At 52.7% G+C, this 14,347-nt stretch overlaps 1 protein-coding gene across 3 annotated transcripts in view; it reads right to left on the bottom strand.

Moving 5' to 3' along the window:
• PLEKHA6 (pleckstrin homology domain containing A6) overlaps positions 1-14,347 on the bottom strand; it is a 116,263-nt gene that overhangs the window by 55,148 nt on the left and 46,768 nt on the right. The window contains exon 1 of one of the 3 annotated variants that reach the window (XM_054690451.1): positions 12,556-12,725. The exons of 1 other annotated variant lie outside the window; for it this stretch is intronic. Coding sequence is in view for 1 of the 2 variants with exons in the window: in XM_054690448.1 (XP_054546423.1) it covers positions 5,020-5,069 (50 nt within the window). In the remaining variant the exon portion in view is untranslated. Of the gene's footprint in view, positions 1-5,019; positions 8,807-12,555; positions 12,726-14,347 lie in introns of those variants that run through there. One more of the 3 variants, XM_054690448.1, reaches the window with a different exon arrangement.

Genomic DNA, 14,347 nt, shown 5'->3' with positions numbered 1-14,347 from the left:
CCTCAATTTGATTTTAAAAAATACAACATTAAAACATTATTTATCTCTATCACTGAGCTTTGGGGAGGTGCCTTAGAATTGTGTGCCAATAGAGAGAGGTTCACTCAATCACCTCACCCTCGCCTGCCTGGCCTGCCGGCTCAGGTGGAGGCCCAGGAAGTGGGACTGAGGAGATGGGAAGAAGAGACAAGGTCCGGGAAGGACCAGAAGGGGCCTGCATCTTCAGAATCCTCAGCGCAGGAGCAGCAAGGGCTGAGGAGCGCTTCCAGATTAAAGACAAGTAAAGACACGGAGGTCTGGGGTTGGATGCTAATGACATTATTAGTGCAGTTGGCGAAATTTAAATAAGGACTGTGTAGTAGATACTAGCATTATAACAAGGTTAAGTTTCCTGGGTTTGTTAATTCTACTGTAATTATGCAAAACACTATTTCTAAAAGGAAAATGATGAAGGGGGGAGTGACAGCTATCTGAGAGCAGCAATAAACAAACACCCCCTCCCTCCAGCCTGTCTCCGGCATCCCCGCGCAGTCCCCAGGTCAGGCATGAGGCTGCGGCAAGGCAAGGTTACTAGGAAATGGTGACAGCAGTAAATCTCGTCCGGTATTGGAGGACTGGCTGGACATTTTCCTCCTGAAACAAGAATTAATGTTCAATTCCCAAATCTTCCTCCTCAGGAAGGCTTGACAACAGGCACAGAAAAGGAAATTAACAACCAACCAAGCCATGACGCCAGCTAATTCTCTGTTCAACCCCGAGAAAGGTATTACTGTCCCGCGCCCCAGACTCAGGAACCTGAGAGTTCAGGTGAGGGGCCCGAGGCTACACAGTTAGGAAATGGGGGGGCTGGGATCATAGCCCAGGATGTGGTCCAAAACCGGCGCTCTTCCCACTTCATGTTGGTTGTGCAACTTGAAATTCCCTTCTCATGCCTCATCCTACAAACTAATCCTTTAGTTTATTTTTACTGAGATGAATCTGCATTGGCCTTGAGATTTTTGGCTCTGGAGCCAGACTGCCCCAGTTCCAATCCTGGCTCCACCAGCAACCACCTCAAGGCCTTCGGTGAGTGACTCGGCTCTGCGCTTCCATTCTGAGTGTGTAGATGGATCACATGGGCACCTACCTCATGAGTTTGTTATGGGATTAAATGAGATTATAGTGAATTTAGGAGGGCCCTGGCGCCTAGGAATGTTCTATAAACGTCAAGGTCATCTTTATCATTTGTCTCTGCCTTGGACTGTTCACTCACAGGAAGCAAAAGTGTAATTTTGACTATAAAACCTCTCAGCCCTTTGACACATAAAGATGGATGCTTATAATCGCTCCTGAAGCAGAGGTCTGTGATGACAGCACCCACGATTCCTACGCCCACTTTGTAACACCTTTAAGCCACCATCCACCTCAGATCAAGTGAGCACAAGGCAGTCCCTGTCCACTAGCCTTAGGAACCCGGATAAGCAGCACAGAGAATCTCAGATGGGAGCAAGGTCTGTACCTGGCTCACATCCGAATGGGAGGTGGATTTTTTTCCATGTCATATCACTCCTGGACATTAAAAAGCAAGTTAACTGTAGAGGAGACATCACCAGGCAGAGAGAATTGACCAGAAAACTCACCTGCACCTGACCAGTTGCATAATGTGAGCATGAGTTTGCCCAGGGCCACTGGACAGGACACGGGACACACCTTGCTCCTGGAGTGAGGACAAAAGCAGCCACTGCACGCTGAGCACCTTGGGCTCTTTGGGGGAGTCCTCCCTGAAGCTAGTCTCCCATCCAGAGCGGTCTCCTTATTTCAAAGGTCTGGGTTCAGCTGGGGGGACCCACAGCAGAAGAAAGCAAATCTGCGGGTCAAGCATCTGGGCGCTGAGGAGACAGGCTGAGGCGGGGGTGGCCACAGGTCAAGCAGAAGTCGGATCTGGCCTGGGTAGCCCTTCTGCCACAAGGCAGGGCCAGTGCAGGGCATCCATAAACAGAAACTCAAGAAGCCCCAAACCACATGCAGGCATGTATGAAGACAAGGGGAGTCGCCCCAGACACCAGGGCCGTGTGTGTGTGTGTGTGTGTGTGTGTGTGTGTGTGTGTGTGTGTGTGTGAAGCTGTGTGAAGAGGGAGCAAGGGAGGGAGGGATGAGTAGAGATGGCAGACCCAGGTCTGTGGGACCAGAACCATGCAACTGGGGGGAACTTCGTGAAGAAAAAGACTACAAATACAAATTGGGGAGGGCTTGTGAGGGGCAGCGCGAGCAGGGGGTCACGGAGCTCGCTGCAGAGCTCCCCAGTGCCTTCACCCGCCTGTGCATATCCCTGGCATGCTCCCAGACTTCCATGATTGTCTTCCTACCCCACCCACTGTCACTCTTCCCCTTCACACAGGGCTTTGCCTGCCCTGGTTTTTTTAAATGGCAGAGAGCATGAATTAGAGCCCCACAACTTGAAATTAAATTCCTCTCCCCCTCAGCACAGCGCAGCTGGTAGTTGGGCTTCTTTGGACTTCGCACCTCCAGTCCCTCCCAGGCACCACCACCCTGTCATCCTCACCACCAGGGCCTGAGGGCCTCCCTACCCCACGCACTGCTGCAGGTAGTCCCACCTCCCCAGAGGGCACTGAAGGACCCCTCCAAACTACCAGAAGGGGTGAAACCACATCTTCCCTGCTGCCTGGCCCCTTGCATTCCAGCCCTGCGCCCAGAGTTTGACCTTGTCTGCGGCTGGCTGCAGATGTTTTCTGTGTTACAGAAATAGCCCAGCTCCTAGGCCCCTACAGGCCCTCCCTCGCCTCCCCTCAGAGACACCCCACCTCTCAGGCTCCGGGGAAGCCAGGCAGGATAGAGCAAAGTACTCACAATCCATTCCCCTCCCACACCTCCCACAAAGCAGAGCCAAGAGGGGCCTCCCTCCTCCAGCACCATGTTGGCATGACCGGATGGTGAGAGGGACGGGGGGCTAGGCTGGAAGGAGGCATAACGACCCAGGGGTAGCACCATGACAGCACCCACCATTGACCCTTCAGTGAGTTTCTGCTCTCCTCCGGGTTCATTTGGATGAAGGACAGCAGGCAACCAGAAATGCCGTGTACCCCGGCCTGGGCCCTGTCTGCTCCCGCAAGGGGATGATTTCACAGGCACTAACTCGATCCTAACCTAAACAAGATGGTGGGCATCGGCCCTGGTCTTGAGCCCAAAATGGAATGAGGGACAATGGATTCAATTACACTATGAAAGACTGAATTTAGAAACCGGGATGAGCTTCCCAACTGCGAGACTTTCAGAAGTTGACTCCCTCGTGTCTGATGGGACAATAAGACCTTTTATGAAGGACTTTGCTAAAAGGATAGAGTTTTAAATGTGGGTAGGGTGGGGGCCTCCCAGGCTCAGGTTCCACGCCTTTGCCACCCATGGGGAATGGCAGTGACACCACAGCCGGGCCCGGCCCCTTCAGCCACACTGCCGCTCCCTACAACGCCTTGCTGGTCCCCAAGGTCAGGCAGGAAAGAGCTGAACAGGAGAGATGGGGGGTGTGTAAAACTCTCCAAGTCAAACTTCTCCAGACATGGAGGCCCAAGAAGGGATAAGTGTGTTGGAAACTGCCCCCCACTCCCTATCACGTAGTTAACAGTGGTTAACCTGGCACCGCTCTCTTGGTTAGAGGGGTGGCTACCTGATTCCAGCTCAGCCACAGTCCCTCCCCAGGGACAGGACTTGGGATTGAGAGAAAAAAAGAAGTCCCCCCTTCTCCAGGTGGCACGCACACAGGGAACTGCTGGACGCCATCCTTATACCCTGCCCACTGGCCAGGAAGCCGAGACGCCTTTCAGCAGGGAGAAAAAAGACTGGAACCAGGGCCTCCCTGGTGATGCAAGGGGTTAAGGTGCATTACTATGAAGCTATCCGCAGCCTCTGCAGCACAAGTTTGATCCCTGGCCAGGGAGATACCCACATGGCCTCTCCTGTCTTGCCTGCTGCTCCCCTCAGCAGTGTATTTCAGTCAATCTTCCTGTTCTGCTCCCCACTCTGTCTCTGGTGAGTCCTCTCACCCCCATGCATCTGGCCTGTACCCCAGCTCTTGTATGCATAAATAAATAAATCTTTAAAAAAAATAAAAAAGACTGGAACCAGCGCATGGACAGAAAGGAGTGAAATGAGAAGACACTTGTGGCATCCAGTTTCTTGGCTCTGCTTTGCTCCTGTGGGCCACCCACTTCTCTGAGCCCTATAATGCCCTTTGGTGTTTAAGCTGCTTTGAGTAGTTTTAGTAATGCAAACTCAGAGGTCCTAGCTAATACCAGGAAGAAGGACAAGATGGTTCCTGGAGGACCCAGCATCTCATCCAGACTCAGCATACTTGGTTGGTATGAGGAAGAGAAGGAAGACAAAAGGGAGGGAAAGGACGGGGAGGTTGGCCACGGGCAGCGGGGCCTTCCTGGCCTGGAGAGCAGGCCTTCTGAGAGGACCTGGAGAAGCTGGGGCTCAGAGAACTCGGAAACATTTGCTGCTCCCCCGCTTAGAAAGCTCCCGGGATGCTCAGGAGGGAACCAGAAACAGAAGAGATGGTGCCCCAAGGTAAGCTGAGCTCCCTGAGGAAGGTGGGGGGCAAGCACCTTGGGGCACCATGGGGAGCTCTGAGGCAGTGGCCAACAAGCTGTTCCAGCTTTGAGCCTTGTTCCCCGAGGACAGCCATTATTCAGCGGAGAGACGCCTTATCTTCTTTCACCTGCACTTCCCAAAGCAAATGTGGCCCCCGTGCCGCCTTTGAGCCCCACGGTTCATTCAGGCCAAGGGTCTGATCTGCCCCTTTCTGTCTTCTTCAGAGAAACCTACTGCCCTGGTGCCAGTTCCATGAGCTAGTGGTCCCTTTAAGAATATTCTTTCCCCATCTGTTCTCTAGTTGGCTGGAGCAGCTGTTCCTTGTTCCCATGGCAACTGCCCTGCCCTTCCCAATGGGCGTCTTCCCAGCCTAGGACACGACACAGGCTGCTCCCCCACCAGGGCAGCGGCCCGTGTGCTGGGAAGACTCACCTGTGACTGGCTCCCGTGGTCGCCAGCGCTTGAGCAGTAAGGGTCCACATCTTGCCTGACTTAGCGATGACCTGGAAGTGACGGTCGGCCACGAGAGCACTTGGCGGGAGAGGGGGCGGGGAGCTTATCTACGCCATTGCCAAGACAACTGACCAATATCCATCTTTCCAGTCAAGTACTAAAAGCGCGTGGCGTGTCTTCAGCAGATTGAATTAGCACTTCCTCTGACCTTTCCCCATCACTAATGAAGACCAGTGAGAGTCCCTAATTGAATTCTCCACTTCAGCTGCACATCACTCCCATCTGCATCTGGGGTTCATGATCCTTCCAGATCGCCCTTTTCTCAAGGCTGGTCCCTACTTGAGGCGGGACCACCGCCGCCAGGCGGTGGGCGGGAGGCAGGAAGTCAAATCCTGCATTCCTTTGCTTCTGCACAGGGGTTATTTCCACTACAGATGATGCTTCTCTCACTCAACCCAGCTTGACCCCGTTTGTTCTTGGCGCTGACAGCCCCCACAAAGCCAACTGGATTCTGTTTGTAAGCCACAAAGTTGACTGAACTTTCGCTTCCTCTCTCCTGAGCCTTTTGCCTTCTGGGACCCCAGGAATCAATGTAGAAATAAGAACAAGCCAATGAATGATCCCTATCAGATGTGCAGAAAGTGCCTCCCTTACGGGAAAGATGCCAAAGCCGGAGCTTCCCAGCCCCACTCCCAACTCCCCGCCCTCACGCCTGGAGAGTAAAATGTGCCAGAACTCAGAGGAAGTAGCCTGGCTCTGGAGGCAGCCAGACCCGGGCTGGATCCCTGCTCAGTCACCTATCTATCTGCTGAATGGCCTCAGGCAAGCTAGGCATCCTCTCTGCACCCAAACTTCCTCATCTATAAGATGAAAAATGAATACCCACCTCTTAGGACCATATAGGACCGCAGAGTCTTGGTGGCATTTCCAAATCTTCAAACATCAGAAAATCGAAAGGTGTGTGTTCCTACCTCAATTGGCTAGAAATTCAACAAGACTAACCCAGTTAGCACCAACCAGTGACCTGAACTGGCATGGGACTCTTTATAGCCTCTTTATCCCACTTATGTGATTCTGTAGGTAAGTCTTGCTACAGAAATATTAATGTGCTTGATTTTGGAGCTGCCCAGACCCTGCTGAAGGTTTTACGTGATGCCCAGTATATGCCCCAGGGAATGGGGTTTCAGAAGATGAGCAGTGGGGTGGTTGTGTTGCCCCCTGGAGATGGGGCTGCAGCTGGGCCTCCAGAGTTATTCAAGCAAAGAGCAGACATCAGTTCCAAGTTCTTGCCCATCACAGTCTGGGTCTCTGCTGGGTCCCTGGGTTCCTACAGCCTGGAACTGACTCCCTGGAAGGCAAGTTGGCATGGGGCAGGGGAAAGAGCCCAAGACCAGCCCATCAGTCCATGAGAATGTGTTGCTTTTCCACTTGAACAGAGCTGAGAGGCCGCTTGGTCTTGTTACTTGGTTGGATCTTCAGGTGTAGACATGTCTGAAGATTCCGAACATGCCTCCCAGCTCCCTTCCTCGTTGGACCGCCAGCCTCTTTCCCCCCACCACCCCACAGCTTCATCTGTGCTACCTGTGCCCTAGAGGCATTCCCAGGGGAATAAATGCACTGCAGGGAAAATCCAGGGATGCAGGGGGCCAAAGTGTGTAGGGCACTAGGCTAAAGGGAGAAAGAGACTCCTGTGTTGAGCCGACCAGGATGCCACAGGCTGGGTGAGAGGCAAACACACCCAGCACGCAGAGGAACGGGTTTGGCGCTTGGCGCGTTTCTCCTGATGCCTTTCATGGCCCCAGGAGACTTTTAAAATGGGAAACGGGCTCTGGCCAATACCTGGGAGCAGGATTAGGCAATTCCTATTCTCAGATAACTCGGCTCTAGCCATACATTTTTTTTTTTAAAGATTTATTTATTTATGCATACTAGAACTGGGGTGCCAGCCAGAGGTAGGGAGGAGGGTGAGAGGATTCATCAAAGACAAAGTGGGGAGCAGAACAGACAGATCTACTGAAATCCACTGCTGAGGGGAGCAGCGGGCGAGACAGGAGAGGTCTGCTGCGCCATGTGGGTCAGCTCCCTGGCTGGGGATCGAACTTGCGATCTAGCTGTACATTTTAGAGACCAACTGACGATGGAGGGACTGGAAACAACCCCTTCTGAGGCACAGTCACCCAAGGGGGCTTCTGGGCTCTGACCCTTGAGCTGCTGTCTCAGGAACACCTGTGTCGTCCTGCCATGTCCAGCCACTTTTCCAATAGACACACAATTGTTGGGCAGCAATTCTGAAAGAGGCAGTGGCCAGGTCAGCCTGGAGTTCTGGGAAGGGCCCTGCTGGCTGACAAGTAGAGAACCAAAGTTCGGAGGCTGGTGATCAAACCCTCATGGACAGATGAGGAATCGAGGCCCAGACAGGGACTGGTAGTCGGTGATGACAAAGGTGGTCCTGGGTTTGCTCCTCACCATGACGAGGATGGGACACCTTTAAAGTCCCAGCCATGTCCTTGCTGACCTTTCTAGTCAGAAAAGTCCATGCTAAGTGATGAACCCCCTCAGCCCTTTTGACTTAAACACCTTATAAGAGACCTAATCTCCAAGAATTTGGATGCCTCCCACCCTATCCAAACTTGAGACAAAATCCCCCTCACAACCTTTCAGGGGGAAGCCACATGGCTGGTGACCAGAGGGGCTAAGACAGCCACCGCCCTGTCACAGTCATGCACCTGCTCCAGGCCCAGTGGTGCCACCAGATGGAGTACAGAGGGTCAATGGTTGTCCTTGGTGGGGCAGGGATCCTTCACTGACATTCTCAAACCTTTTCCATTGATCCCCCCACCACCACCACATTAGTCTGAATGGGTCTGTGCTGTTTGCTGTTAGTCACAGTTCAGGCTTCCCTGTAGTCCATTCTTAAGGGCCTCATGCTGTAACAACCCCTCACTTTCCAAAAGAGGAAAACCTCACACACCTAGACTGGGGGCTCAGCTAAGAGCCTCGACTATGGCTCCCCTGTTTCCTTAATGTTTGGCCTACTTATCTCTGACCCAGAAAAATTTGAGGGCCTGTACCCATTTCTTCAAATTTAACAGCCTCAGCAGAACCTCCACTGCTTTCCTAGGGTAGGAGGATTCTGGTTTCAGAACAAGAACATGGGATGGAAAATCAGATAATTCCCTCCCACAAAGCTTGGAGGCGTCAGCTTTCAGGAAAAAAAGGCCCAGAATGAATCTCAAAAAGAGCATCTAGTTCCATTTCCAGGGTGATTTCAAACTGATTTTTCCCTAAATGCTTTCTCTCCTACGAGTCTGCACCCATGTGCACACCCAGCCACGTGGTTCAGCCTGGCAGCTGGGGCTGCTGGGGATCCCCACATGCTTGTAGCTATTCCAGGCCCGACTCCTCAGAAGGTGGAGACTCAGACACTCTGATGCCTCCAGGAGCTTCCAGATTCAGAAAAGCGCCAGTTGATATTCTTGAGAGCTTAGAGGAGCTGCCATTTCAAACACTGATAGGGAAATTTTTTTGTTTTTTTTTTTTTTTTTTTTTTTTTTTTTTTTTTTATAGAGGCATGCTTTATTTATTTGTTTGCTGGTTTGTTTGTTTGTTTTGTTTATACATGCACTAGGCACAGTCAGAAGCGCGGGAGGGTGAGAGAATTCACCAGAGCCAGAGCAGAGAGCAGAGCAGGCAGAAGGACCGAAGCACACTGCTGAGGGGAGCAGCGGGCGGCAGGAGAGGTCTGCGCGCCATGCGGGACCCTCCTCCGGTGACCGGGGAGCAGCCGGGGATCGAACCGGCGCCGCAGAGGTCGCGCGCAGTTTCGCAACCCAGCGCTCAACCGCTGCGCCACCGGGGAGGCCCTGATAGGGAAATTTTTAATGTCTTTCACTCTTGACCATCTGGTTAAGAAGGTGTTTCTTCCAAATTATTAACACTGAGTACTAAGACCTCCAATGTAAATATGCCCCCCGCTGCTCCCACAATCCAATCCACAGATCCCCAGTCTAGGAGATGAAGTCTGTGGGGCTAGGAGCTGGCAAGGCCTGGTCCCAGAGCCCCTCAAAGGCACTCAAGACAAAGTGGAAGAGGAAGTGAGAGCACATCCTTCATGCTGATCCAGAGGAGGTATGAAGCCCCACAACCTTAACTTGGGGAAACCAAGGCTCAGACTGAGCTCACTCTGTCTGAGGACCCACAGGGAAATAACAATGGTGACAAGATCAGAATTCAACTTTTCAGGAATCTGCCCTAAAGGGTTTTTATTAGTGAGATTCTCATCTGTTTGGAGAAGGTTCTGCCTAGAGGCAAGATTTTGGGATTTTCATGGACCAGTTAAATTTCAAAAACTGAAACTTGGAACCAATATAAGGTTGCCAACTTTTTATTTTGCCAAATAAGGACATTTTCAAAGCCCAACTACCATCTACTTTCACCATCAGCTCAGGAAAAGAACAAGAAAACACTAACCTCAGAATAAATATTTTTGCACATCTCCTGCCCCCAAAAGAAATCCTTTAAACGGGATACATTTTGCTTTTTAAAAACAAGTCAGTCTGTCTCTCCTCTTTTTCTCATTTCACCTCACAGACTGGTGAAAACTATTACAGACAACAGTTGATCCTCAGATCACCTCTCTATGCCCCCCCTTTTTTTTTAAAGATTTATTTTTATTTATTTATACAAGCACTGGGTACAGTCAGAAGCGCGGGAGGGTGAGAGAATTCACCAAAGCCAGAGCGGGGAGCAGAACAGGCAGATGGATTAAGTACACTGCTGAGGGGAGCAGTGGGCGGCAGGAGAGGTCTGTGCGCCATGCGGGACCCTCCTCCGGTGGCCGGGGAGCAGCCAGGGATCGAACCGGCACTGCAGAGACCATGGGCAGCTTCGCAACCCAGCGCTCAACCGCTGCGCCACCGGGGAGGCCCCTCTCTATGCCCCTTTTAAGTTGAGACCTAAACATTAAGAGAAAAACTCAGTTTTAGGGATTCTGACCTTTGCAGGAAACCTGAGTGGACAGCATGGGGAATGCGGACATGCACACTGTTCCTGGCTCTGCGAACACACTGCGTCAGTACACAGAAGTGAACAAATGTAGGTGATAACTTCAAAACATCAAGTGTGCAATAAGCAGCTTCCTCTTTGTGGAACCTCCTGCATGAATGTGAGCCCCTTGCTGGTTCCTAGATATTGTGGGGAGGCTGTTCAGATAATCCAGAGGGGGAGGGAAGAAGGCAAAACACCACGTCAGGTCCCATCATCTGAGAGACAGAGACAGCGGGGTGAGGGGTGGTGAGCTCCAATCAGCGGGGTGGCCTAGACCCAGGCACACGAACGAGGCCACTGCAGTCCACAGCCAAGAGCCAGGGGGTGACCCCACTGCAGGGGGCAGCTTTCCATTTTGCCTTCCATTCCCTGATGGAGGAAGGGCAGGGGAAGGGGATACAGGACTGTGGCGAAGGAGAAACACACAAGGAAGCACTGGCTCAGGAGCTGGTTCCTCATCCCAGTTCCTGCCCTTCTGCTGACTGACCGCGTGCCTGTCAGCATCGCTTGGCTCCAGGTCCCTCCTCCATAGCGTAGGAATCACATTTGCCCCGTCTTCCTCATTGGACTACATTAGTAAGGGTGATCCCTCAGGGTAGAACTAGGTCTCATCAATGTCCACTTACTCAAGATCTAGCACGACCCCCAGGAGAGAACAGGGCTTGGTAAACAGCTGCTGAACGCAGCCAGGAGTGGAGCGTGTCCCTGAGGGTGAGCCTGAGCTGGGCAGGACCACACGGCTGGGTGAAACGATGAGGTCATTACTATTATCTGTTGACCGGATTGTGCACCTCACCGTCTATGCCACGTAAAAAGGCACCTGGAATGCTATCTGGAAGTAGCTGGTGATGTAAGTAACAAATAATTTTTTTAAATGCCAGGCTATTTTTTAAAATTGCCAGACCGTACAACCCATTAAATATATTGCCAAACAAATAGCTCTGTGATTGTCTCCTGGACTCAATCGCACTATACAATTTCTTGTGATGAAAATGTGTTTTTATTGTACTTTGCCCAGCCCACAATGCCCCTCAGCCATCTATCTCGTTATATCCAGATGTTAGAAGCAAACTCCTGTTCCCTCACCTATACTGGCGGCATCTGCATTGAGGGTTGAAGTCCTCTGGCTGGTGGGCTGTGGGGTGTCTCAGAGCTTAGCGCTCCCTGTGCCCTTTCTCCTTATTCCTTTCCACCCACTCCACGTTCTGCCTCCAGCTCACTCCACCATTCTCCACCGAATAGTTCCCCAGCTCAGGGCCTCCCTGGTGGCGTAAGGGGTTAAGTCTTAGCACGGTGAAGCTATGGGCAGCCACTGCGGCATGAGTTCGATCCCCAGCCGGCCAGGGAGCTACCCACATGGAGCAGCACAAGTGTCGTGCCCGCTGCTCCCCTCAGCACAGTGTATTTTGGTCAGTCCACCTGTTCTGCTCCCCACTATGTCTCTGGTGAATCCTCTCACCCCCACCCCCACACCTCTGGCCTGCACCCTAGCTCTTGTATGCATAAATAAATAAGTCTTTGGGAAAAAAAAAACAACAACTCCAGCCTCTTGCAGCATCCCATTCAGCCTGGCCACCCGCCCCTCCAGACAGACCCTGCCCTGCGGCATGTACTGCCCACTGGGCGTGACTGCAGAATCCCACTTGGCAGCTGGGCCAGGCTGCCCGCCCAACAGCCCCCACACAAAGCAGTTCTCTGATCTCTGCTCCTGATCACGGAGAGGCACCACACAAACCCTGGGAAGACAAAACCACGCTCAGCCGGCCTAACCCACCACCGTCAGCCACCTCTCCACCCACATTTCTGCTTTCGGGCAGCATGCCAAGCCCCCAGGCACTGGCCTCCACCCTGCCCAGTTCTGAGGCCCTGAGAAGAGCTCCTGACTCTTGTCTCTCACAGCTTTGATCCCTTTAGACTGGCTCAAACCAATTCCACACGGACACCACACTGAATCCACACTGGCCACAACTTCCCACCAAACATTAGCTGCAGTGCTCACACCTGGCTGCCCCGGACTGTCTGCAAGCGCCAGCAAAACCAGGGCCGCTTGGGGCCCTCAGTCCTCAGGATCCTCAGGACCCGTCCTTGCAGGGGACTCGAGTCTGCAGGCTCCCTCCGCCATGCCTGCCTGCAAGTGAGGAAACGCTCACATGCTGGAGGCCAGGAACTCTCTCCAACCTTTTGAGGGCAGATCCCCAAGGAAGGTGGATGCTCACAGGACATTCTTATTTAGGAGGAAAGAAAAAGGGAATAAAGAAAAGGAAGAGGAAGGTAAAAGATTTGCTCTCCAAATGTAACGGAAGCACCCTCCAACACGCACTCACACACACACACACAAGCAGGCACATATCCCTCTTACAGTGTATTAATCTTTGTCCAACAGGTGCATCCTTCTCCCCCATCCTCTCCCCTGAAAGTTTGGGTAGCCCAGATCTTCCTAGCCCAGGGCCCCAGGACCCCAAATTTTACCTTCCTTGCTTGAAGCCAGAACCCAGCTGGAAGAGGCAGTCCGCTGATTGGGAAGGAACAATAACTACTCCAGATCCTAAAGAGTTGCCCAGGGGCCGATGCAGCTCTCCAAGAAGGAAGGAGACAGGGAGACAGCCCAGAGCAGAACTTCCCAGCCTTCCGGGAAGGCGCTGGTGTCAGCTCTCTCCCTGCTCCAGCCTTGACCGAAACCCAGGGAAAGTCTTCCGATAAAACGGGGTCTGAAATCTGAAACTGCAGGTTGGCCGAGGCCTGTATAAACACACTCACACCCCCGGCTCCTCAGGGTGACGGCTTACCCACCCGCCCTCGCATTCCCCTTGCTCCCCACCCTGCCTGCTCCTGAGTAGCATCAGACAGCCCTCTAGCTGCCGCTCCTCTGGAGAGCTGGCAAGCCGAGCCCGCAGGCACAGCGCGAGGGACCTGCCAAGCGCTGTCCACTATCTCCCAGCTCTGAGCTTCCGCGGCTGTTGGAGTCCAGGAGGTCAAGTGGCTCTCAGGGTCCTGGCCATAAGGGTGACGGACGGGTGAGCCCACTTTAGGAGCAAAGAAATGGACCTTCCTCCACACAAGGAGTTATATTCTCCTAAGGACTGGATTCCTGACATGTACCAACTGCTACACTTGCCCTCCTCTTCCAACAGTCTGCATCTGGCTCATAGACTCCCCCCCTCCTTTTTGCTCCACCCAAGACAGAATCAGGCCTGGGGGAGCAGGAGGGGCCACAGCACTTGTGATGGCTGCCTCTTTGGGCAGGTAAGGGAGCGAGGCCAGGATTATGAAACGGCTTCCAAGGCATGGCTGTGGCTCTCGAGCGGATCTGGCATCGAGGGTGGATGGATGGAAAGAGAAGGCTTTGAAGGGCAGGTGAAATCATGCTTTAAGATACAACTAGGGGGCCTCTCCTGTGGTGCAGCGGGTTGAGTGCAGCGCCACGAAGCAGTCTGCAGCCTCTGCAGCACGGGTTCAATTCCCGACCAGCCAGAGAGATACCCACATGGCGTGGCAGACCTCTCCTGTCTCGCCTGCCTGCTCTCGCCTGCTGCTCCCAGCAGTGTATTTCAGTCAGTCTGCCTGTTCTGTTCCCCACTCTGTCTCTGGTGAATTCTCTCACCCTCCCGCACCTCTGACCTATACCCCACTTCTTATATAAATCTTTGAAAAAAAGATACAACTGGGGGGGACCTCCCTCGTGGCTTAAGGGGTTAAGCGTCAGCACTATGAAGTTATCAGCAGCCACTGTAGCATGAGTTCGATCCCCAGACAGCCAGGGAGCTGACCCACATGGCACAGCAGACCTCTCCTGTCTCGCCCACTGCTCCCCTCAACAGTGTATTTCAGTAGATCCACCTGCTTTGCTCCCCACTCTGTCTCTGGTGAATCCTCTCACCACCCCCCACACCTCTGGCCTGCACCCCAGCTCTTGTATGCATAAATAAATCTTAAGAAAAAAAATACAACTACGTCCCTCTGGGCCTCAGTTTCCTCCTGTGGCTTATGACACCACCTCAGATACTAACTGCTTTGACAAAGCAGTATAAAGCAGTCGGCACACAGTAGGCCCTCAACAAACACCCATCGCCCAGCAGCTTTTACCTTCCACACTACCTCTGCCTAACACAAGCAGGTCGCTGAACTGCCTTTAGTCCTCCCTGTGTCTTCAGGTGCTGTGTTCACGTGTCCTGTTCATTGCCTTTACATCAGCCTGTCAACACTCGCACTCAGTGTACTTGACTTTGTATAGTGCTCAGGACACAGCCCTTCATTTCTGTAA

The sequence above is a fragment of the Talpa occidentalis genome, unplaced genomic scaffold (assembly GCF_014898055.3).
Source record: "Talpa occidentalis isolate TD23 unplaced genomic scaffold, MPIMG_talOcc4v2.1 talOcc4.8, whole genome shotgun sequence".
Lineage (NCBI taxonomy): Eukaryota > Metazoa > Chordata > Mammalia > Eulipotyphla > Talpidae > Talpa > Talpa occidentalis.
Note: the sequence above shows the minus strand (reverse complement) of the source record. Positions and strands in the feature narration are given on the sequence as shown.